Source organism: Piliocolobus tephrosceles, chromosome 13 (genome assembly GCF_002776525.5).
Source record: "Piliocolobus tephrosceles isolate RC106 chromosome 13, ASM277652v3, whole genome shotgun sequence".
In the NCBI taxonomy this organism is placed as follows: domain Eukaryota; kingdom Metazoa; phylum Chordata; class Mammalia; order Primates; family Cercopithecidae; genus Piliocolobus; species Piliocolobus tephrosceles.
In genome coordinates this window covers 90,164,247-90,190,126 of record NC_045446.1, presented here as the reverse complement: position 1 = coordinate 90,190,126, position 25,880 = coordinate 90,164,247, and the positions used below count along the sequence as shown (strand labels likewise).

General features: G+C 36.1%; 1 protein-coding gene across 3 annotated transcripts in view; it reads right to left on the bottom strand.

Moving 5' to 3' along the window:
• The window catches only part of CNTN5 (contactin 5), a 1,320,702-nt gene that overhangs the window by 57,627 nt on the left and 1,237,195 nt on the right, over positions 1-25,880 (bottom strand). For all 3 annotated transcript variants that reach the window (XM_023208001.2, XM_023208000.2, XM_023208002.1), the window contains 3 exons: positions 25,455-25,604; positions 4,494-4,564; positions 2,815-3,049 (listed from right to left, as the gene is read on the bottom strand). In XM_023208001.2, the coding sequence (XP_023063769.1) occupies positions 2,815-3,049; positions 4,494-4,564; positions 25,455-25,604 (456 nt within the window). The remainder of the gene's footprint in view (positions 1-2,814; positions 3,050-4,493; positions 4,565-25,454; positions 25,605-25,880) is intronic.

Sequence of the window (25,880 nt, the reverse complement as noted above, 5' to 3'; positions counted from 1 at the left end):
AATTGTGAAGTGACTAAAAAAGGATGTTGGTTTTCCCTTTTTATTGTATAGCAAAAGTGAATCTTATATCTGTACTAAGACAATTGTTTAAAAGAATGTTTTATTTTATTTTAATCCATTTATTAATTTTTTGAGACAGGGTCTCACTCTTTCACTCAAGTTGCGATGTAGTGGTGCCATAATAGTCATAGCTCACTGCAGCCTCAAATTCCTGGGCTCAAGTGATCCTCCTGCCTCAGCCTCCCAATGTGTTGGGATTATAGTAGGCGTAAGCCACTGCTCCCGGCTAATATGGTGTTTTAGAATATAGAATAACTTGACAGAGTTTTAATGTTAGATTTGTACAGGAGTCCAGAGATGTTCTATTTTAAGACCTTCATTTTTAAAGTGGAGGAAGCTAAGCCTCAGAGAGTTAAATAAACTGCCCAAGATGGTCTAGTTAGTGTGATCAGATTTGGACTCAGGTTCTACTAACTCCAGGTAAATGCTTTGCTTTTCCCTTGTCCTGCCTTTCTTGGTTGACACACTTTAATGATGCTAACACTTTACTCATATTTACATATAAAGTTCCAAATTTGTAAACTTAATTAGTGAGCAAATGCTAAATATATGCTTGAATTTCATTGTCAGAACAAAGGACTCTGTCCAGATTTAATTTGCCTAATATATTTTGTTATTTCAGTTGACTAAAATAAATGAAGTGTTACATTACTATGAAATATGTTACAGGAATAACCTCAGTGTCTTTAAAAGAAAATATGCACATTTTCTATCTAGTTTGAAAGAGAAATCTCCAAAGGCAAGCCATTTCAAGTTTAAGAAAACACAAAGTAAAAAAACCCGAGGTGGTTGCTATAAATTAATCTCAAAGTAAAGGTTGACAAAGAAATTACAAAGCTGAATTTCTTACAGGCAGCACTGTTGTTACTATACAAAGCATGTTCACAAACTTCTCCAATTAATCTCTCATGTGACCTTTGGCGCTATGTAATTGATAATTAGGTCCCAACATTTTAAAAGGAAAAAGAATATGCACTTCCTGAATAATACATGTACTTCAAAATAGATCTTTTGAGCAATAAATAATAGAAAATATCATTATTGTATACATTCCTGATAAGGCAGTATAGTGTAATAGTTAAAAAATGTGCTTTCCAGTCATATAGACCTGGTTAAAATCCTAGCTCTGTCACTTACTATCATTTCCTGTAACTGTCACTTACTGGTGTGAATTTGAGCATGGTACTTAACTTCTCTGAGACTCCGTTTCCATAAATGTAGATTAAGGCTTGAGATTCCAATTTCATATTTGATTTTAACCTTTACGTTAGATAACATAAGTAACATGGCCTACGGGCTTTATCTGAAAACACCTCAGAAATCTGAGATGCTAAGTGCAATGAGTATCTCATCAGAATACCTATAGTTCCTTGCCATTACTTGATTCTTCACTTCCCTGGTTATTGTTATGCTAAGATAAACTTTCTGATTCTGCTTTAAAATTTGGCTCTATATTATAAAAATATGATGTAGCTTACTATTGAAAAGCTGCATCTTCCATAAATCAAACATTATCTTTGTTTTTTAATATTCACATTACTATATTTATATCCCCCATGAAGCTATGAAGCTATGAGCTTCACGGGGGATATAATAATTAATTATGAATAATACTCTTGAGCTGTTCAAGTCCTGCATGTGGGCACAGAGGAAGTATACAGGTTAGTTTATATTTACCACACTGATTGGGAGGGTAAAATGAATGCTGCCTTTGGTGGAATATTTTCTCAGTCATTTGTAAATTTAGGAAACATAAGTCTGTTTTTTCCTTTTCTCATTTTTTTCCCCCACTTATAAGGTCAATTGAAATCCTACATTTGAATAGAAGAAGGACTAAGAAGAAAAGCTAACTTTAAGAGGCTAAATCTATTATTATACTTTCTCTCACCCAAAAAACTGAATTTTTTGTTAAAACTTGAAACAACTCAGGATCTTTGATGTAGGAAGCTGGGTTTCCACTGTAGCTCTACCATGTATTAAGCATAACCATTTTTCAGTTTATGCATCTGTAAAATAGGTACATTGTCTACTTGGTACTGTCTACCTATGAGTTCTATCTTGTGAATTAAAGATGGTCAGGCATATGAAGGCAGCATGTTATACAAAAATCAAGGAGTTAGTGGTTAGACAAACCTGGATTTAATTCTCAGCTACAAGCAGTGTAACCTTTAGCATGTTCTTTAACTTTTCTGAAAGTCAATTTCTCTTTCTACATATTGGAGATAATAATGTCTATTTCATAAGATTGTCATAGGATTTCATGATGTATTTGAAAAGCTTCCAAGAAAAAGCCCTGTCTGAAACTTCTTTATTAGTACAGTGCTTTATGCATTGTACTATTGCATACAATACAATATTGTTAGAAATATTTGTCACATAAAATGAAGCATTTATTTAAATCTACTTTACATATATATTGAAAAAATATAAAAGTATCTAAATTTCAAATCAAAGATGATTGGCTTAATGTCCACCCAGAGAAAGGAATATACTGCAGGGATTACCAATATTGTAGTTTACGTGGATATACGTTTGCCATATATTGTTAGGGTGTGAAAAACATAAACATACGTGGAATAATCAACTTTTAATTTAAAAAATTAAACAAGTTTGGAAAATATATATCTGAAAAGTTTAGTGAGATTATGAATTTCTTTTGCCTTATTTGTATTTTCTCATATATGTACAACAATATCTGATTATTTGTATAACAAAATAAAGTGTTAAATAAAAATAATAGGAGTAAAAACTGACCTCCTTCAGCTGAACAGATGACCACAATTTGACTAAAAGGCCCATCTCCTTTATTGTTATAAACGCCAACTTTCACTTCAAAGGGAGTAAGAGGAGGGACACTTTCATCTCGATAAATGAATTTGGAAGCTTCAGAGGATGTCACCATTTTTTCCTTCCAGCCACGTGTTCCATTGGGTCTGAAAGCCACAATATAGCCAAAGCCTTCCCCATTCTGAAACTCTTCAGATACTGGCTAAAGAAGAAAAATGTAATTAATTATCATCAAAATGATTGATTAAAAATCCACTTTCTCCAAATTCTTAATTTTAAAACACAGATAGCTAGAGAAAGGGAGAATCTCAAATCTTTACACTACATTGGAAGCCAAAATAGTACAATCACTTTGGCACTTCTTTGAAAGTTAAAAAGCTTTAAAGGTAAAAGAAGAAAAATTGTATTCGTTGAAATGTACAAAAATCTCAAGAGAATTGAGAACTTTTGAAGTGAAACAAATTTGCTCCAATTAGTCATGTATATGAAATGAAGATTTTTGGATTAACATGTGGGGGAAAACTGTCCTGTGGTCTGGTGGTTGGGAGTATCTTCTCATTGGTAATGTTCTGCAGAACCCTTTTGACTACAAAAGTAAGATATAGTAATGTTAAAACCTTTTTTTCTAGTGTGCTTTGCAATTGCTTTTATGGTTACTGACATGAAAAAATTGGACTATGGTATTCAAGAAGCTTCTTGTGTTACATGGCATAGATTTAAATTTGTTACATGGGCTTCAACTGTGCACCATAGAAAAGAGTAATTGTGATTGACCAGTCAATGTGGAAAAGTTACCAGCAACTGTCTAGCACAGTGCTTCACACACAGTAGATACGCAATAAATATTTGCTAAGTAGATTTTTTCCTTGAATTTTGTTATGAAGAAAAGCCATGTATTAAGTGGTGGAAGAGAGACAAAGCCCATTATATGAAAGCTTACATGGAAAGGCAGTTCCATTTCGAGAGATTTCGTCTCAGCGAAGGTCAGCTATTGGAAAGTTAATACCTCTATAGACATCAAAAACAACATATGAAGTTTTATTGAAGAAAAGGGGGAAAGGACAAAAAAAATAGGACAGGTGATGTGCTCATGGAATAATTCTTACTGGGAAAAGATATCGCTATACACTTTCTTACTGTTCTTAGAGATTGTCAAGGAGTTGCTCTATTTGCTGTAACAGACATTTCCATTTCTGTATATTCTAAGACAGATTCCTGTGAGCTACATAGTTATATTTAATAATAAGGTTATTTAACATCAAAAAAGGAAGGTGGCTTCATGGAGAATAAATGTACTCTTCACACCCCCTCCCCCTTCATCTCCACTGTTTTTCTTTGACAAATGATACTTTGGAGGCCATATGATGAGGTAGACAACGTAACACAAATTTTGTAATCAAAGTATGTAACAATGCCTCAGTTTCATGATTTATAAAATGAAGAAAATCATCCCAACTAATAACATTGTTGTATGGGTTAAATGAGATAGCCTGGGTAATGTGGCATTTATTCAGCAGTGATTAATTCCTTCCTCCCACCGGTTTTAGCCTCTAAATCAAGTGGACTGCTTAATCATAAAATAATTAAATCGCACACTAAGCCAAACAAACACCTGAAGTATTTTGTGAGAGATGTATTTTTCTTACCTCCCAGGCAATGACTAACTCATGCCTTCTTCCACTTCTTCCACTTACATTGGTGGGCGCTGTCTTCGGAACTGTGGATAAAAATGGGTGGAGAGTGAGGAGAATAAGAACTCCCAACCTAAGTTGGATAAAATCCTGAAATAAGTCAAAAGTTTGTTTGAAGTCAGATGGTCATATTAAAGATTAAAACAAAATATTGGTGACAGAAACACCCTGCTTTCAAATCTATGTGGAAGATTTTGATATACTTTTTTTTTATGACCACTTGTTGTACCACACCTCTTGAAAATGCTCTGTGGTAGCAATTTCTAAATAATAATTAACACTATAGCTAAGAACATCTAATAATGATTAGGAAAATTTTGTCCATAAAATTGCTCACTTTTCTCCTCTTTGCTAATGATGTGACTCTTTTTTGTTATCCCGGGGCTGGGCCACTGAAAAATCCACAGATAAAGATTAGCATTATTGCCTTACCAGAACCCCCAGGAAGCTCCAGGTTTTTTTTTTTTTTTTTTTTAAACCTTAGCAACAATTCCATGTAGTGAGAACCTACTTAAACGAATAAACATTTAAAAAAATCTGTCAAGAATGAATCTCTCTGCAAACTGCAAAAGTTATAGGCAACCAGTGAAACTTTTTCAAATGAATAACTATTAAAAGAATAAATGTGTCAAAGGAATACATTTCCCCTTCAATGCACTAAACCACAAAATCTGCAGTTGAACGGGAACATTTTCAAATGACGAACTTTTAAATGAAGAAAACTGTTAAAAGAAATCATTTTCCAGGCTATGAGCCTGCATTAGCAATTTTACACTTCAGCATTGCCTTTCTATTCCAGCATATCGTTTTTAAACGATATTGATATACTCATAAACAATAAATTCACTCCTATATATTACTTACTTGGAATGAAAGGCTATTAATTACTGGTAGATATTCACACAGCATTTTATACACCAGAAAAACTGAAGTGGAATTTATATACTCCTGGAAAGGAAAAAAAAACACAAATTCTCCTTGGGCCAGAAAAGAGGGTGAGCAAAACCTGCGAATATATAATTGACTCAATTGAAATAAATAACCTTTATTTGTCAGGGTCTACATTTCAGTATCCTTTGGCACTTTTCTCTGTGAACACAATTCTCTTGCTCAGGCACACGCAGCTGCTGCCAATATAGGATTATGCAGCAGCAGTTACCAATCTTTATTCTTTCACTGTTACATACATACTGAGGATTATTCATATGAGGAGTTCATCTCATGGATTCTCTCAGAATTGCATGGAATTGGATACCCTTTTTTCTCTCTTTCAATAAATCACATGGAATTCAGCTGAGAAAAATGATGCAATTAGAGCAATATCTGTAAACATAACCTAATTTATATGAACAGCAAACAAATCATTTATTGAGTTATGTATTAGTAGTCATAGTTATGGCCACATGTAACAAACTGTGACATGTCAGTATGCCTTATCACCATGTCTGAAAAACGACTGTTATGTTGTATTAGTCTAAATTTATTTTCTGGTCAATGTTATAGGTAAGACACACAAGAATGGAGCTGGTTTAACTGTATATGTAAAAGGACAGGGATCCAAATTTTCAAATATTCTCTTTTTGGCTAATCTCAGACTTCTGAATATTGTGACCATCAAAGCACAGTCAAATAAATAGCAGATACAAGATATTAATGATTTATTGATATCATGCCATTACTGCTTCTCTTAGTATTATTATTATTTTTTAAATTATACACACACATAAACACACACATACACTCTTCACATCTATCTCTGGAAACTCACATTTAAATAACATCGTGGGTAATGTATACCAGACCCAGTACTTTGTCCATTAAATTGAACTAAATTTGTACTCTAAATTTAGGGCTTTGAATCCTCTTCTTTGAGGACATCATTCCTAAGATGATAGGTTTCTGTGGAAAGACTAGGCATTGAAGATTCTTTTCTACTTTGTTCAACCCTAAAACATCATCTAAAAACAAAAAAAAAAGATGCTCAGAAGCTCTAGATTACAGTTTTACAGTAGGCTCTAGGCGCTCTAGTGAACATCTAGAAGCCTATTTAAAAGATATGAATAGAATAAAACAAAGTAACTATTTGAAATCAAAATTGTTGAAGCTTTTGTTGGATTGTTTCATGTCCATTGATACTTTTTCATTTTTAAAAAACAATTTACCAATTTAGATTTTTCAAAGTTTTAACTTTGTGAGTAAAACATAGAAAAAGAAAAAATCAAGTGAACATTTTGGGGAAAATTTCCATTTTGAGAAACTAAGAAAGCAAAAGAAGGCTTTCTATGATTTGATTCACTTCAATTTAATTCATTTTTTGAAAGTATTCTGTGATTTCAATTTTCAACTAATGATCTAAGTTTTAAAAACATTTATTTTATTACTTGAAAATCAGGTCCTTGAGGTTTTCTTACTGCCTCTAATTTATTTTCAAGATAAGATAGGCCATCTTCAACTTAATGTAAAGAAATAAGATCATCCTTGTCTTACCCTACCTCCAAATTTAATGAACAATAACTGACAAAAGAGGCATATGGCTCACCGTGTTTCAAAAGCATATGTGTATAAGTAACAGCTACTCAAATTTTAAAAAAAGTTAAATAGATATTATTGGATTCACTAATGGAAAACTTTAGGCTGTAATAGCTTCATCTCAGGCAGTGTTTTGTTGTCATGGGCATAAGATTTGAATTGGGTGCTCTAATTCCAATTGGCTTAAATTTCCTATTACATGCAGCTAATCAGTGAAACCCATGTACATTCATTTTCTTTTCAAGTTGGTGGCACACAGTTATTATCTCTGCACTGATGGAGTCCACTGGTTTTAATTATATCCCTTTATAAAACAACATATTCGTGATCTGAAGGGATTTGACTTAATCTTTCTGAGCCCTTATGGTGTTAAAGTTCTATAATGCTTGCCAGAAGCACAAAATTAATATAATCAAATATCTAATAAATGCTTTCACTCAGTCCAGAGAAATACATGTTTACCTTAAGACCAAATATATTTTAAATATAATTAATAAAATTTGAATCCAGGATTAAGCAGCTAGACTCTTCTTCCTCAGTCAACTACTGATAAATGTCATGAGCATATTAGCTTAGAGAATCAAGTTTATACATATGGTTAGCAGGTTTAAGTTGGATTCTTCTGAATTTCTTTCTGGGCAAAGCTCCTCCGTAAGCAGATAATGTAATTGATACTTTGTTCACAAGCTACAGATGCCTAGCTGTTTTAAGTCTTACCTGGCATGTTGAAATACAAACTCATGTCTCTTTTCCTCTTAAACATTGAAAACATTCTTGGAAACACAGAATGAATAAAATATAGTGTACTACCCTAGTTGAACCACGCCAGAATATCAAAGAACTTCTCAGTGGGTTGAACAAAGTGAGTCACACTAATAACACACTTTAATTGGCACTTAACTAAAATAAAACATAATGAGATCATTTACCAATCTTTTTTCCCTGAAAAATTTCCAATTTACGGTAAGCACTTACCCCACTCATTGAAAAGTATAGCTTTATTCGAGACCTGGGAAAGGCCATGTTTTTGGAGCTTAATGGTTATCTGGCAATTGGTTTGTAAAGAAAGGTGCCGAAGAATGAAAAGAGGGAAGGGAGGGAGTTTCTATAGCAAAGGTAGAAGTCAAGAGGAATATTTTAAAAATAATATTTTTTTTTCTACTCAAATTGAAGTATGTAGCACAGGAATATTTCCATTATTGATTCTAACTCAGGCTTAGTTTACAGAAAGAGTTAAATTGAAGGAGTTCCCCTTGCCCACCACCCCACCCCTACCCCCTGAAAAAACCAGTGTACTTCCTAAACAGTTTAAATAATGCTTTTATTCTTATTAGGGTAGATAAAGTGGTATGTACAAATGGTAAAGGTTTTCTTGTGGGAGTGAGAAGTGCGAGTGAGAAAGATCTAGGCTTGAATCCCAGTTCTACCACTCTAATTGCTTGACTGAAAATATGTTTTAACCTGTATTTCCATTGTCTCATGGAGACACTAATTATACCTGCTTCTTAAGGTTATTTCCATGATTATTCATCATGGTACCCGGAACTATAATCAATAAATATTATTTAATATTATTATAGGTTTAGATTCAAAAAAGAGAAAGTGGTGAAGTCTTCTATGAGAATCGCTGAAAGTTCAGCATGAGTTTATGCACACATAATCTTTAAACAGAATATCCTTCTTGGATATTCCAATAATATTGTTTTGGTAGTACCAAAGGAATTATGCTTTCAGTTTTGCCATAGCTTGTTTCAATCTGCAAATCTAGGCAAAATAGCTATTTGAATTTGTGAAAGAGATTGCTAGTATATTTCAGGAAATGTAAGAATTTTCTGATTTATAAACCTCCTTATAAGAAGCAATAGTTAAGAAGATAGGAGGTGAGTTTATAAAATGAATGATATTTATCTCAACTCACATTCTGTTTGTTTATATGGATCCACAAGGAACTAAAAGCAAAAAATAGGTAAAATAATCTTTGTATCAGATTTGTTGCTAAAAAGGGGAGAAAGAAAAGGCAAGAAGAAGCATATACAAAGCCAATTCACATACCCCCAGATAAAACTAATCCAGCCCATCTTATAATAATATTCCTTTGTGTCTCTTCCATAACTTTTGAACTCAAGGGAATTTTGTAAGTCACCGTCATGGACAAGAACTGTGAAAATACAAATGTCAACAGAGCAGGATCTTTTGTAGGAGTCAGAAGGTAATATGCAACTTAAGAAATTGTAAGAGGAAGTTAAACGACTGTTTTCTGAACTTGGAATGAGTGACATGTAATCTCAGATGCTAAAGTGAGAATGGCTGAAGAAAACGCGTCTCGCTACGAATTAGGGAAACCAATTTTATGACTCTTTCTCATTGCTTGCCTCCAACTTATATACATACATGCACAAGTAATGCTGTCTTAAAACAAGGTTGTCAGTTTAGAAGGTGGATTTGCTATAGCATCTCCCTCCAACCCCAGCTGTCAATAGAGAAGTGGGGATATTATTTCTTCATCAAGGTAAATAAGGAGAGGAGCAAGACCACCACTCCAGAGAAGTTCAGATGCTTACCGGTCATGCCTTGTATGGAGGCTATTGAGCTTCAGAGTTTTCTGGAATACCTCAATTTCATACTGATCTACTTGAGGAAACTCAGGAGAAGAGGCCAAAATAGTTCCTGAGAATATCCTATAATTCTAGATTTTGGCAGGCCAGGAATGTGAAATGGTTACTGTGAACCAAGTGGTCATGAAGATAGGTTTGAATAGGGTTGTTAGGATCACACTCAATGAGGCTGACTGCTAGGGGGCAAGATGTCTTCAAAGAACCCAATGCAGCCCACAAGAGAAAGCAGAAACATGTGGATAAAGGCCATCATGTAGAACATTTAACACCCATGCGAGAACCACAAATTGCACCATCTAAGTGGAAATTTTTCTCCGTCTTGTCTGACCTGGAAAGTGCCAAAGCACAGCTGGAAAGTAGGAAATAAAGTGGAAGGAGGAAAGAAAAGACAGATCATAGCTGTTGGGTCAGGTCTGTGCTGGGAAGGAATGGGAGACCATGGAATTGGATGGGAGATTTAATTTTTCTAATTAAATTAAACTGGAATTTTTAAATACTTGAAAATGCGACTGCTTAGTACATAAAAGTGTTTAGGATTTATTTGAAGCTGAGGTTTGGGATCACTTTAAGCATAGTGGAGAGCAATGGTGGGAGAAGAAGAAAACTTTTTTTTTTTTTTTTTAACCTCTACGGCTATTTACTGGTGTTCGAATTTTCAAATGTAGAAAAAATATTTTTCCTTTCGTGGCCAGAAATATGTGTGTAATTTTCCATTTGAGTCAGAAGAGAATGAAGGGACAGAATACAGTGTAGGAAAAAAAAAAAAAAATAACTAGAAAGCAAAACAATTTGAATGTGTGAAAAAATGTATAAGCATAATCTTTCATTCATCACTTCTTTTCCACTACTCCTTTTGCCTTGTCTATGCTACAAGAACCAAAGAAAATGGCTAAATGTTGAGAAATATCAAACCTCCTTACAGACAGTACTAATTAGATAAGAAGAATGAAAAAGCATCATAGGAAGACCAGCTAGAGGTTTGCAAGGATGATTTAGAAGACATGCATGCTCTGTAGTGTGTTCCATATGCTAAAACGTTCTCTTGACTCTCCTGTTGTTCTAGTGGACTAGATGATAGGGCATGATAGAACGCTGGCTGTCTGCAGCAGAGACTTCTCACAGTGAGGATATCTTGGGAAGTTGACTGCAGAGCTGCAAGCCAAGAGACTGTAGCGTTCTTACTACATCAACAAACATGTATTTAACTCTGAAAATGTTTCCTTAGTATGAAAAAATATACTTTTTTCATGATTACTAGTTTGTAAATTTCCATCGAATAAATCAGTAACTCATTTAAATTAACAATGGAGGTGATATAATAAAATAGCTTCCAATAATATTGAGCATTTATCATGTGCCAGGCACTGTGCAAAGCTCTTTATATGCATTTAAAAAACTTATTTAATACAATGGTCAAAAGGAGTAGGTTGTGGTATCCCCATTGTATGAGTGAGAAATTTAAGCCTTAAATGCCATACTTCTTGCCTATGTCCACCTTGCTATTAAGTGGTGCAGTCGAACATTAATCTAGATAAAAACTCCAAACTTTCATTATAGGTGCACTTTTTTTCTTTAAAAGATACATACACACATAAGCCTATATGTATATTCATTCATGTGTGTATATATAATTCATTAAAATTTGAAATAAACTGCAAATATTGAGATGTATACCAATAGCTTTGAAGATAATAGAAATTTTATACTGTAGAGAAGATCAAACCTTTCTGAATGACAAGGTACATAGTTAACTGTATCTTTTCTCCCTTTCATTTTTTTTTTTTTTTTTTTTTAATTTTTTTTTTGAGACAGAGTCTGGCTCTGTGGCCCAGGCTGGAGCACAGAGGCACGATCTCGGCTCACTGCAAGCTCTGCCTCCCGGGTTCACGCCATTCTCCTGCGTCAGCCTCCAGAGTAGCTGGGACTACAGGCGTCCGCCACTGCGCCCGGCTAATTTTTTTGTATTTTTTAGTAGAGACAGGGTTTTTAGTAGAGACAGGGTTTCACCGTGTTAGCCAAGATGGTCTGGATCTCCTAACCTCGTGATCTGCCCGCTTCCGCTTCGCAAAGTGCTGGGATTACAGGCTTGAGCCACTGCGGCCTTCATTTATCTTTCAACAGTGTTAAGAACATGTAACTTATAGAATATTAAAATTCAATTATATGACAAAATTGACAATGCTGTATTTACTTTATATATTTTTCCATTTCACCCACAGTGTATATTTCACATTCATTTCCCCACATGTGATTTTTTTCTCCTGAGTGTCATCTTTTTAAATAATGAAGTATTTCCATTATATTATCCCCAATTTATATATTGGTTTGATGATGTTAACACTTTTCAAAAATCAAACAAGGGCTATCTATCTTTATTTATCAATCTATCTAATCTCTAACTAAAACTTGTAAGAAAATTGCACTTAAATATAGGAGATGGAGGCAGAGCAAGTTGGCAGAATAGAAGGCTCCACTGATTGTCCCCTTGGCAAGGACACTGCTGCACATAAAAAGCACTTTGGTAAGAACCAAAAATCAGGTGAGCACTCACAGTATCTGGTTTAAACTTCAAATTGCTGAAAGATGCACTGAAGAGGTAGGAAAAACAGTCCTGAATCACTGAGACCACCCTTCCTCCATCCCCCAGCAGCGGCCCAGCAACACAGAAGAGAAACTCTGTTTGCTTGGGAGAGGGAGAGTGCAGCAATTGTGAGACATTAGATTCAGTGTTGCCTGGTTATAGAAAAAAGCAAAACCAGACCAAACTCAGCTGACACCCACCCACCCACAGAGGGAATTTATTTATTTAGTTAAATGTTTTATTTATTTATTTTTTTTGAGATAGAGTCTCGCTCTGTTGCCCAGGGTGGAGTGCAATGGCGTGATCTTGGCTCACTGCAATCTCTGCCTCCTGGGTTCAAGTGATTCTTGTGCCTCAGCCTCCCAAGTAGCTGGGATTACAGGCACCCACTACCACGCCTGGCTAATTTTTGTATTTTTAGTAGTGATGAGGTTTCACCATGTTGGTCAGGCTGGTCTTGAACTTCTGACCACAGGTGATCCACTCACCTTGGCCTCCAAAGTGGTAGGATTACAGGTGTGAGCCCCAGTGCCCGGCTCAGAGGGAATATTTAAACCAGTCCTAGCCAGAGGGAAATCTCCTATCGCAGTGGTCAGAACTTGAGTTCCTGTAAGCCTCACCACCTCAGGCTCGAGTGCTCTGGGGCCCTAAATAAACTTGAAAGGTAGTCTAGGCCACAAGGACTGCAATTCCTAGGCAAGTCCGTGTTGAACTGGGCTCAGTAGACTTGGAAAACATGTAACCTCTAAAATATCAGCTGGGGTGGCGTGCTGGGGGAGTGTTGATGCCACGCCTTTCCTTGGTCCAGGCTGCACAGCTTGAAGATCCGTAAGAAATACCTTCCTCCCACTTTAGGAGAGGAGGAGGAAGAGTGGGGAGAACTTTTTCTTGCTTCTTGGATATCAGCTCAGTCACAGGAGTATAGGGCACTGGTCATGGTTGTGAAGTCCTCTTTTCAGACCCTAGCTCCTGTATGAAATTTCTAGACATATCCTGGGCAAGAAAGGAACCCACTACTTTGAAAAGAAAGACAGTCTTGGCAGGATTAATCATCTGCTATGAAAAGTAAAGGAGAGTGTCTTGAACCTTAGGTACCAGCTCAGCCACACAAGTGCAGAGAACTAAGAGAGCTCTTAGGGTCCCTGATCCCAGGAGTTGGCTCTTTGACAGCATTGCTGGACCTGCCCAGGGACAGAAGGGAGCCCACTGCCCTGAAGGGTGAGTTCTAGACCAGGCAACATTCACCAAAAGCTAACTTGAGAGACCTTGGGCCTTAAGGGAACACTGGCAGTAGACTGGCAGTACGACCCATGGGCTTTTGGTGGCAGTAACCATGTGGTGAGGCTCCTCTGCCTTTGGAAAGGGGAGGGAAGAATGGGAAGGACTGTGTCTTGTGGTTTGAGTATCAACTCAGCTGCAGCACAATAGAATACCAAGTAGACTTCTAAGGATTTTGACTCTAGTCCCTGGCTCCTGGATGGCACCTCTGGATCCGCCTAGGCCCTAGGGGATCTCACCACCCTGAAAGGAAGGACACTGGCCTGGCTCACTTTGCTACATGCTAATTGTAGAGCCCCAGGGCCTTGAGCAAACATAGGCAGTCACCAGCGAGTGACTTTCAGTAGTGGTTATAGCAGGCCATAGGTGAGACCGAATGCTGTGCTGGCTTCAGGTCTGACCCAGCACAGTTCCAGGGGTGGTGGCCTCCAGGGTACTTATGTCACTTCATCCCCAGCTCCAGGTGGCTCAGAACAGAGAGACTCAATTTGTTTGGGAGAAAGTAAGGAAAGAGAACAAGAGTCTCTGCCTGGTAATCCAGAGAATTCTTTCAGATCTTGTTCAAGACTATCAAGGCAGTACCTCTACTAGTCTCAAAGAACTACCACATTACTGGGCTTGGGGTGTCCCCTAAAGCAGATACAGCTAGATAACCATATGCAAGTCCTTTCAAGTACCTGGAAAAGCCTGCCCAAGAAAGACAGGTTACAAACAAGCCCAGCCTGCGAAAACTGCAATAAATGCTTAACTCTTCAATGGCCAGACACAGATAAACATGCACAAGTATCAAGACCATCCAGGAAAACGTGACTTCACCAAATGAACCAAATATGGCACCGGGGACCAATCTTGGAGAAAGAGAGATATGTGAACTTTCTGACAGATAAATCAAAATAGGTGTTATGAGGAAAGTAAAAAAAAAAAAAATCAGTAGAATGCCAAGAAGGAATTCAGATTTCTACCAGATAAACTTAACAAAGAGATTGAAATAATAAAGAGAATCCAACAGAAACTCCGAAGCTGAAAAATGCAACTGACATACTGGAGAAAGCATGAGTCTTTTAATAGTAGAATTGATCTAGCAGAAGAAAGAATTAGTAAACTTTAAGATAGACTATTTGAAAATATATAGTCAGACTAGGCAAAAGAAAAAAGAATAATGAAGCACACCTACAAGATTTAGAAAACAGCCACAAAAGGGCAAATCTAAGAGTTTTACCCTTAAAGCTAAGGTAGAAAGAGATAGGGGTATAAAGTTTATTCAAATAGGTAATATCAGAGAACTTCCCAAACCTAGAGAAAAATATTAATATTTAAGTAGAAGAAGGTTATAGAACACCAAGCAGATTCAACCTAAAGAACAATGCCTCAAGGCATTTAATAATCAAACTCCCAAAGCTCAAGGATAATGAAAGAATCCTAAAAACAGTAAGATAAAAAAGCAAATAACATAGAAAGGAGCTCCAATATGTCCGGCAGCAGACTTTCAGTGGAAACTTTACAGGCCAGGAGAGAGCGGTATGACATATTTAAAGTGCCAATGAAAAAAAAAAAAAAAAATTACTCTTTTACCATAGAGTAATATATCTGGTGAAAATATCCTTCAAACATGAGGAGAAATAAAGGCTTCTCAGACAAAGAAAACCTGAGGGATTTCATCAACACCAGACCTGTCCTATAAGATGTGCTAAAGAGAATACTTCAATCAGAAAGAAAAGGACATTAATGAGCAATAAATAATTGCCTGAATGTAAAAAGCTCATTGGTAATAGCAAGTACCCAGGAAAACAGAATATTATAACCCTGTAACTGTGATGTATAAACTACTCTTATTTTAAGTAGAAAGACTAAGTGATGAATTAACATAAAATAATAACTACAACAACATTCAAAGACAGAGACAGTACAATAAGATATAAATAGAAACAGCAGAAGGTTAAAAAGGAGGTAATTAAAGTTAAGGTGTAGATTTTTTACTAGTTTTCTTTTTACTTGTTTGTTTTGTTTGCAAACAGTGATAAGCTGTTCTCGGCTTAAAATAATGGGTTATAAGCTAGTATTTGCAAACCTCATGGTAACCTCAGAGCAAAAAGCTTACAAGGGACACACAAAAAATGAAAAGAAAATTACACCATATCATTAGAGAAAAATACCTTCACTAAAAGGAAGACAGGAAGAAAGGAAAGAAGGAAGAATAGACCACAAAACAACCAGAAAACAAATAATAAAATGGCAGGAGTAAGTCCTTACTTATCAATAATAACACTGCATGTAAATGGACTAACCTCTCTACTCAAAAGACAGAGTGGCTGAATGGCTAAAACAATAATACACAACAACCTGTTTCCTACAAGCAACACAATTCACCTATAAAGACACTCATAGATTGAAAATACAGTGATAGAAAAACATATTTCATGCCAGTGGAAATCACAAAAGAGCAGGAGTAGCTATATTCATATCAGAAAAAAATAAATTTCAAGACAAAAACTATAAGAAGACATAAAGAAGTTCACCATATAAAGATAAAGGGGTGAATTCAGCAAGAGGATATAACAATTTGAAATACATATGCACTCAATGCTTGTGTACCCAGATATACACAGGAAATATTATGAGAGGTAAGGAAAGAGAGATACGCCTCACTGCAAAAATAGCTGGAGACTTTAATACCTAACTTTCAGCACTAGATAGACCTTCCAGACAGAAAATCAACAAAGAAAGATTGAATGTAACCTACATTATGGAACAAACTGGCCTAATAAATATTTACAAAATATTTTATCCGACGGCTGAAGAATGCACATTCTTTTCGTCAGCACATAGATTATTCTCAAGGATAGACCATATGTTAAGTCACTAAAAAATGCTCCCGAATGACCCATGGGTCAATGAAGAAATTAAGAAGGGAATTGAAAAATTTCTTGAGACAAATGATAATGGAATCACAGCATACCGAGACCTATGGGATACAGCAAAAGCAATACTAAGAGGAAAGTTCATAGCTATAAGTGCCTACATCATTAAAAAAAAAAAAAAGAAAGAAAAAGAAAAACTTCAAATCAGCAGCCTATTGATGCATCCTAAGGAGCTAGAAAAGCAAGAGTAAACCAAACCCAAAATTAGTAGAAGAAAAATATAATAAAGATCAGAGCAGAAATAAATGAAATTGAAATGAAGAAAACAATACAAAAGATCAATAGAAAAACAGGGTTTTTTTCTTAAGTTAAAATGAACAAATCTTTAGCCAGACTAAGAAAAAAAGAGAATACACAAATAAACAAAATCGCACATGAAAAGGAGACATTATATCTGACACTGCAGAAATTCAAAGGATCATTAGTAGCTACTATGAGCAACTATGTGCCAATAAATTGGAATATCTAGAAGAAATGGACAAATTCCTAGACACATACAACCTATCAAGATTGAACCATAAATAAATTCAAAATGTAAGCAGATCAATAATGTGTGATTGAAGCTGTCATAAACGGACATCCAGAAAAAGCCTTAGACTCAATGGCTTCACTGCTGAATTCTACCCAACATTGCTCTGGAAGGGGAACATCACACACTGGGGCCTATTATGGGGAGAGGGGATCGGGGAGGGATGGCATTGGGAGTTATACCTGATGTAAATGATGAGTTGATGGGTGCTGATGATGGGTGCAGCACACCAACATGGCACAAGTATACATATGTAACAAACCTGCATGTTGTGCACATGTACCTTAAAGTATAATAAAGAAAAAATAAAAATAAAAAAAAAATAAAAAAGAACTAATACCAATCCTACTCAAACTATTTCAAAAAAATAGAGGAGGAGGAAACACTTCCAAATTCATTCTGTGAGGCCAGTATTACTCTGGTACCAAAAATAGACAAAGATATATCAAAAAAGAGAAAAAAACTGTAGACTGGTATCACTGGTAAGTATTGATGCAAAATTTATCAACAAGATACTAGCAAACTGAATTCAACAACACATTAAAAATTTCATTCATCATGACCAAGTGGAATTTATCCCTGGGATGCAAGGCAAATTCAACATACACAAATAAATCAATGTGATACATTATTATCAATAGAATGAAGGACAAAACACCTATGATAATTTCAATTGATGCTGAAAAAGCATTTGATAAAATTCAGTATCTCTTCCTGATAAAAACTCTCAATAAACTGGGTACAGAAGGAATATAACTCAACATCGTAAAAATCATATATGATGAACTCAAGCTAGTATTATATTAAATGGGGAAAGACTGAAAGCTTTTCCTCCTAGATCTGGAACATGACAAGGATGCCCACTTTCACCACTGTTTTTCAGCATAGTACTGGAAGTCCTAGCTAGAGCAATCAGACAAGAGAAAGAAATAAAAGGCATCCAAATTGGAAAGGAAGACATCAACTTTTTCTTGTTTGCAGATGATATAATCATATGTTTGGGAAAATCTAAAGACCCCATCCAAAAACAATTAGAACTGATGATCAAATTCAGTAAATTTTCAGGATACAAAATCAACATACAAAAATCAGTAGTATTTTTATATGCAAACTGTGAACAATCTGAAAAAGAAATCAAGAAACTAATCTTATTTACTATAGCTACAAATAAAATATGACACCTGGGAATTAACCAAATAAGTGAAAGATCTCTATAACAAAAACTATAAAACACTGATGCAATAAATTGAAAATGACACAAAATAATAGATATTCCATGTTCATGAATTATAAGAAACAATATTGGTAAAATGTCCATACTATCCAAAGCAATCTAGAGATTTAATGTAATCCCTATCAAAATAACAATGATATTCTTTACAGAAATAGAAAAACCAATGCTTAAGTTTATATCAGATCACAAAAGAGCTAGAATAGCCAAAACTATCCTAAGCAAAAAGAACAAAACTGGTGGAATCGTATTACTAGACTTCAAATTATACTTGAGAGCTACAGTGATCAAAACAGCATGGCACTGGCATAAAAACAGACACATGGACCAATGGAACATAATAGAGGACCCCAACATAAATCCATACATCTACAGTGAACTTATTTTCCATACAAGTTCTCAGAACATACATCAAGGAAAGGACAGTTTCTTCACTAAATAGGAAAACTGGATATCTGTATGCAGAAAAATGAAACTAGATCCTATCTCTTACCATATAAAAAATCAAAAGGTATTAAAGATTTAAATCGAAGACCTCAAAATATGAAACTACTGCAGGAAAACATTGGGAAAACTCTCCAAGACAATGGAGTAGGCAAAGACTTCTTGAGCAATATACCACAAGCACAGGAAACTAAAGCAAAAATAGACAAATGGGATAATTTTAAAAGCTTCTGCACAGCAAAGAAAACAGTAAACAAAGGGAAGAGACAACCCACAGAATGGGAGAAAATATTTGCAACCTATCCACCAAAGGATTAATAAATAGAATACATAAAGAGGTCAAACAACTATATAGGAAAAAATCTAAAAATCCAATTTAAAAAATGGGCAAAAGGTTTGAATAGATATTTCTCAAAAGAAGACATATCAATGGCAAATAGGCATATGAAAATGTGCTCAACATCATTGATCATCAGGGGAATGCAAATCAAAACTTCAATAAGACATCATCTCACCCCAGTTTACTTGGCTTATATCCAGAAGACAGGCAATAACAAATGCGAGTGAGGATCTAGAGAAAAGGGAGCCCTCATACACTGTTTGTGGGGACATAAATTAGTACAACACTATGGAGAACAGTTTGGAGGTTCCTTAAAAAAACTCAAAATAGAGCTACCATACGGTCTAGCAATCCCACTCCTAGGTATATACCCAAAAGAAAGGAAGTTAGTTTATTGAAGTGATATCTGCACTCCCATGTTTATTACAGTAATATTCACCATAGTCAAGATCTGGAAGCAAATGTCCATCAGCAGATGAATGGATAAAGAAAATGTGGTACTTGTATACATGTAGTATTATTGAGCTCTACAAAAGAATGAAATTCTGTCATTTGCAACAACATGGATGGATCTGGAGGTCATCATGCTAAGTGAAATAAGCCAGGCACAGAAAGAGAAACATCACATGTTCTCACTCATTGGTATGATCTAAAAATTAAAACAATCGAACTCATGTAAATAGAGAGTAGAAGGATGGTTACTAGAGGCTGGGAAGTGTAGTTGGTAGTTGGGGGTTGAGGGGAAGGGAAGATGGTTAATGGATATAAAAAATTAGTTAGAAAGAATAAATAAGACCTAGTATGTGCTAGCATAACAGGGTGACTGTAGTAATAAATAATTTAATTGTACATTTTAAACTGACTAAAAGCGTATTATTGGATTGTGTGAAACACAAAGGATAGATGCTTGAGGGGATGAATACCCTATTTATCCTGATATAATTACTAAGCATTGTATGCCTGTATCAAAATATCTCATGTAACCCCAAAATATATACACCTACTGTGTACCCACATAAATTAAAAATTAAATGTGTGCATAAAAGTAAAAATATATATTTGTATTATTATTTTGACATCCTAATACTAAGAAATTGGACTGAACCAATGATCTCATCTTTGCTGACTGTCAAGAGTGTTTCTTTCCTATTTACTTATTTATTTATTTATTTATTTTTTGAGAGCGAGTCTCACTCTGTCACCCAGGCTGGAGTGCAGTGGTGCATTGTCTGCTCAGTGCAACCTCTGCCTCCCAGGTTCTCATGCCTCAGTCATCTGAATAGCTAAAATTACAGGCCTGTGCTACCATGCCTGGCTGATTTTTGTATTTTTAGCAGAGATGGTTTTTGCCATGTTTGCTGGGCTGGTCTCGAATTCCTGCACTCAGATGATCCCTATGCTTCAGCATCCCAAAGTGCTAAGATTACAGGCATGAGCCACCATGCCTGATTGAGTGTTTCTCAATGACTGGACAATTCAAAATATACTCTTCATAAAAATTGTAAAGAAAAATTCTGGTTTTTGGTATGCAGAAAAGAAGCAATTCTATAGGAGAAATGATTTGCTACACTGCTTTGGAATTTAGAATATTCTATTAAATAAGTGAACCTTAAAGAGGCATATCACTTACAATTCAACATCCCTAATGTGAGACCTTTTCTCTCCCAAGCAGCTCTATTTTCAAAGTTTAGTTGGCCCTTTAGAACAGCATTATCTTTTAAAATACTAGATATGTACTTAATAGAGGCAGAGTGCATCATTTGAGAGGATGTCTCAAGATATTGGTGTCTCTTTAAATCTGTGCTGCCTGACAAAACAGGCATATAATTCAACACTTGGTTCAACACCATTAGGAACTCTAGCCCTATGTATGTGGTACCACAGTACAAGAAGCATAAAGTACGCAATGCAAATCTTCAACTCACTTTCAAAGGAGAGTACTTCGTGCATTTTTCATACTACTTCTCTTCCATAAGATTTTAATGGACTAAAGTATGTCATGTATATAGAACTCATGATAAAATAGAGACAGGCAATACATGATTGAGGTAGATGCAGAAATAGACATTCTTTTAAAATGTATAATCTGAATACACTTTAGCTTGAAATGTAAAAGTGATTTTGCTAAAATGCTTTTTATAGCACAAGGAGATTTATACCATAAAAAGTTGAAAAGGATTATTCATCCCAAATGGATTATTTATTTTTGAAATGAATATTTATAGAGAGCCTCTGAATTAGGCAGCAATCTTTGTCTTTGTTTAAACACAATTAACAATATGCAAAGTAAGGCAGCCCTTTTTAGAAAATATGTGAGCATAAGTACTACTATTGGCAGTCATTTCAGTATCTGCACAGTGAGTACATAAAATGAAGAACAACTAACCTGTTATGCTTTTAATTAATGAACACCTGTACACAATGAAAGCATGGCTGGTTTTATGGATGCATGAAAATCCAACCAGGCAATTAATGTTTAATTTAGAGTTCATGCTATTGAAAAGGTAGCAGAAAAAACAACTTATAACAGGCAAATCACAAAAGTGGAAAAGTTGGATTTTCTGTGGATGAATCTTTTCCAACATATTTAAGCCATTTTACCTTTTTTTGATTGTTTAATTTTTATATGGAAAAAACTGAACATCTTTTGTATTGTTATTTAATTTTAATGTGATAATTTGATCATATGGAATTTTTTTAAAAATTAAACTTTTAAGTTCAGGGGTACATGTGCAGGTGTGTTACACAGGTAAACTTATGACATGGGGATTTGTTGTACAGGTAATTTCATCACCCAGGTATTTAAGCCTTTGAGCATATACCCAGTAATGGGAGTATCGGGTCAAATGTTATTTCTGTTTTTAGGTCTTTGAGGAGTTGTCATACTGTCTTCCACAATGGTTGACCTAATTTATACTCCCACCAACAGAGTATAAGTGTTCCTTTTAATCTGCAACCTTGCCAGCATGCTATTTTTTGACTTTTTAGTAATAGCCACTGTGACTGGCGTGAGATGGTATCTTATTTGTGGTTTTAATATCATTGCATTTTGCATTTCTCTGATGATCAGTGATGTTGAGCTTTTTCTCATATGATTGTTGGCCACATGTATGTCTTCTCTTGAAAAGTGTCTACTCATGTCCTTTGTGCACTTTCTAATGGGGCTGTTTGTTATTTCTTGGAAATTTATTTAAGTTCCTTGTAGATGCTGGATATTAGACCTTTATCAGATACAGAGTTTGCCAAAATTTTCTCATATTCTGTGGGTTATCTGTTTACTCTGTTGACAGTTTCTTTTGCTGTGCAGAAGCTCTTAAGTTTAATTAGATCCCATTTGTCAATTTTTGTTTTTGTTGTAATTGCTTTTTCATCTTCATCATTAAATCTTTGCCTGTTCCTATAACCAGAATGGTATTACCTAGGTTTTTTTTCTTGGGTTTTGATAGTTTTGTATCTTACATTTAAGTCGTTAATCCATCTTGAGTTAATTTTTGTATATGGTGAAAGGAAGTGGTCTAGTTTTAATCTTCTGTATATGGCTAGCCAGTTATCTCAGCATGATTTATTGAATAGGGAATCCTTTCCCCAGTGCTTGTTTTTGTCAGGTTTGTCGAAGATCACATGGTTGTAGGAGTTAGTCCATATTTCTGCACTCTCTAGTCTGTTCCACCCATCTATGTCTGTTTTAGTACCAATACCATGCTGTTTTGGTTACTGTAGCCCTGTAGTATAGTTTGAAGTTGGATAATATGTTGCCTCCGGCTTTCTTTTTTTTTGCTTAGAATTGCCTTCACTATGTGAACTCTTTTTTGGTTCATATGAACTTTAAAATAGTTTTGGTAGTTCATTGAAGAATGTCAATGGTAGTTTAATAGACATACCGTGAACTCTATAAATTGCTTTGGGTAGTATGTTCATTTTAACGATACTGAATCTTTCTATCTGTGAGTGCTAGTGGGTTCCTGGGTGCCTGTCACCCTGGGGACTTTTACCACAGTGGCAGAGGCAATGTAGTGGGGGTTGGGCCTGGGGTGAGGGTGGTGGTGGTGGGGGGCATAACTGATGACAACCGTGTACCTCCTTGCACTGGAGGTGGTGTTGGCTGGGGGCGGGGCACTGACATGCGCAGGTCTGGGTGTCTTCTCTGCTCTGAAAGCCGGAGGGGTCACTCAGGGTGGGGGAGGATCTGCTGTTCTCTGTACATTCTGAACGTAAGTGTGGGGTACTTGTTGGGGTGGGGCTTGCTGGCTCTGTACCCACCAAAACTCTGTCTGCAATGGTGGTTGGCAGGGGAAGGGGTAGCAGACTGCACTATCAGGTGCTGTCAGGGCAAGGAAAGCAAACCCAAATCCCCACCCCTACTCCTAAGCAGACACACCCAGCAAACTCATTTGGGAGTTGCCCCATGGAGGAATATGGGGGACGCTGCGGATGCAGCGTGAGGAAAGACTGTGCAGGCTGTTGAGTGGCCATAGGAGCCACCCCGCTTGAGCTCTCTGCCTTGCAGTCAGGGTCCGCCAGAGCAGAAGCCATGATGAGGCCTCCCAAGGCTCCCGAGGGTTCTGTGCATGCAGGTGTGGCCATACTGAGGCCTTCGGAGAGGCCAGCAGACTAAGGTGTTGCTCAGGTCGGACTGGCCCCATCTGATGGGCAAAATTGCCTTACAGAGTTCAGGACAGACAGAAAGTTTCCCTAGGGCTAAAGTCTCCTATGGAGCAAATCAGACCTAGGGGTATGGTCGTCCCTGACCATGCTCCACTACCGATACTTTTGTACCAAACCCTCTGTGCTCCACATCAGCTGGCTTGCAGCTCCTATCACTTCTCTATGGAGCTCTCCCTGCCAGAGTCCGTGGTGGTCTAGGGGGTCTCCTTCTGCTCGGGTTCCAGAGGCCTGTAGCAAGAGTGGGTTGCTTCTTGCCAGTTCAACTCACCAATTCCCCCAGAGCTGTTGGGGGCTAGAAATAAGTCTGAGTGTGCTGTAGCCCCGCATAGGGTTCCCAACTTTCTCCCCCCATCAGCCGAGTCTCCCTGTCTTCCCTCTGTCCACTCTCAGTGCCTTCCCTGTGAAGATCTGTTAGGAGCACGCCAGTCCTCTGGGTCCCTCAGTAGGAGCTGTTCCATTTATCTGAGTCTAGTGGGCCATCTTGGGATTTGTTTTCTTTCTTTTCCCTCCCTCCCTTCCTCCATTCTCCTTCCTTCCTAGAGAGCCATAATATGTTTTAGAGAAAAAGCCAACTGTTTTGATAGTTTATTTTAATGATTATAAGCTTTGTTCAATTTGTTAGAGGTCAAAAGTCATATTTTTGGTTCAGTTCCATAACTATAACACACAATGGACACAGTTAATTCTTCGTCTTGTATGTACATGCTTATCTGACCTGTGTACTGGTGTGCATAGGGGGCTATAAAGGAAAAAATTGTTCCCTTTACAAATATGACATGTTGAGTACCAGTACCAAACACTGTTCTAGGTTTCAATGTAGGGCACTGAACATATACGACAAATCTTCATTTTCAGTGCACTTTTATTTGAGACTCGTGTATTATCATTGAGCATAAAACATTAACATTTGTTATTTTTTCCTCCCTGTACCTATCCCTGATCCTCCTCTTTCTATTGTTTTCATATTGTTCTTATCAACACTATTAATATTTATGTTCCCCTAAGTAAATGTGTAACCAGACACTTTCTAAATATACAATATTAGGGAGACATAAAAGATAGACCTCAATAAGACTTTGTCCAACATCATAAAAAATCTACTCAGAAAATTTCTGTATTCCTTATTTCTTTATTTTTTTGCTCCTTCCATGTGATAGGCAAGCTATCTTAAAATTCAAATAGAGCTGTTAATTCCTCAGTCATTAGGAACATTTTATCAGATGTGCTTTTTCTAAAAGATGAGAATAATGTAATGTTTTCAAAGTCGAGTAGATTGGTATTTATATTACATATAAACTTCAAGAAGGCAGTAGGTCAAGGAAGGACTATGTTTCCTTTTTGCAAAGTGTAATTTATGTGGGTTTAGTGGTGAAGGGTAACATAAAAGAGATCTAAGGAAGTACACTGTAATTCAAGTAAAGTATCACTGGAGAAAAAGAAGGGGAGCAGATTTATTCTGAATCTTAAGGGTATGCTATATTGAATGAGTATATTATTAGAAGAATAAATGAACTGCTTCAGTTTCATGATAACCTGAAGATCAGTGCAAGGATTGGGAGAAAATTTAAGCATTTAGATGGTTGTATCTGTGGAAACAAGGAGAAAATGTTCTCAGAACAAATAAAATGAAATAATTATTTTAAAGAAAATAATTTTATGATGTTTAGGTAAATGAATCAGGACAAATTATGCTAAGGCAAGCAATGGAGCAATCATGGTGAATTCACCTCACTTTCAAGACGATTAGAAGCATACCAAATCCAATCTGACTAATCCAAATGTTTACCTGCTTCATTTGTGCGGATCATTCGAGATGGGGTGCTTGGATCTCCTGTCCCAATAGGGTTGGTGGCCACCACTCGAAATTCATATTCTACCCAGGGGTTTAGGTCCACAGCCATGGCTGACTCCATGTCCCCTGTTATGATTTCTGGGACTACAGAAAGGAAAGAAATTTTATGTCATTAGGAGGACTGGAAAAATGCTACAAATGGCAATCAAGAATATTAATGCTACTGACAGAATCAGCAGGCTAAAGCATATTTCCTCACAACACGTGGTCATGGTGTCACCTCCAGTGTCATTAATAAAATGAAAAGCAATCTTCAGGGAGTAAGCACTTGCATATGTCAAAGTTTGTTGGAGTTAATTAAAACTCTTTCATTTTATCTTTACACAAAACTTGCCATTATGTACACTAATAATTATTTCA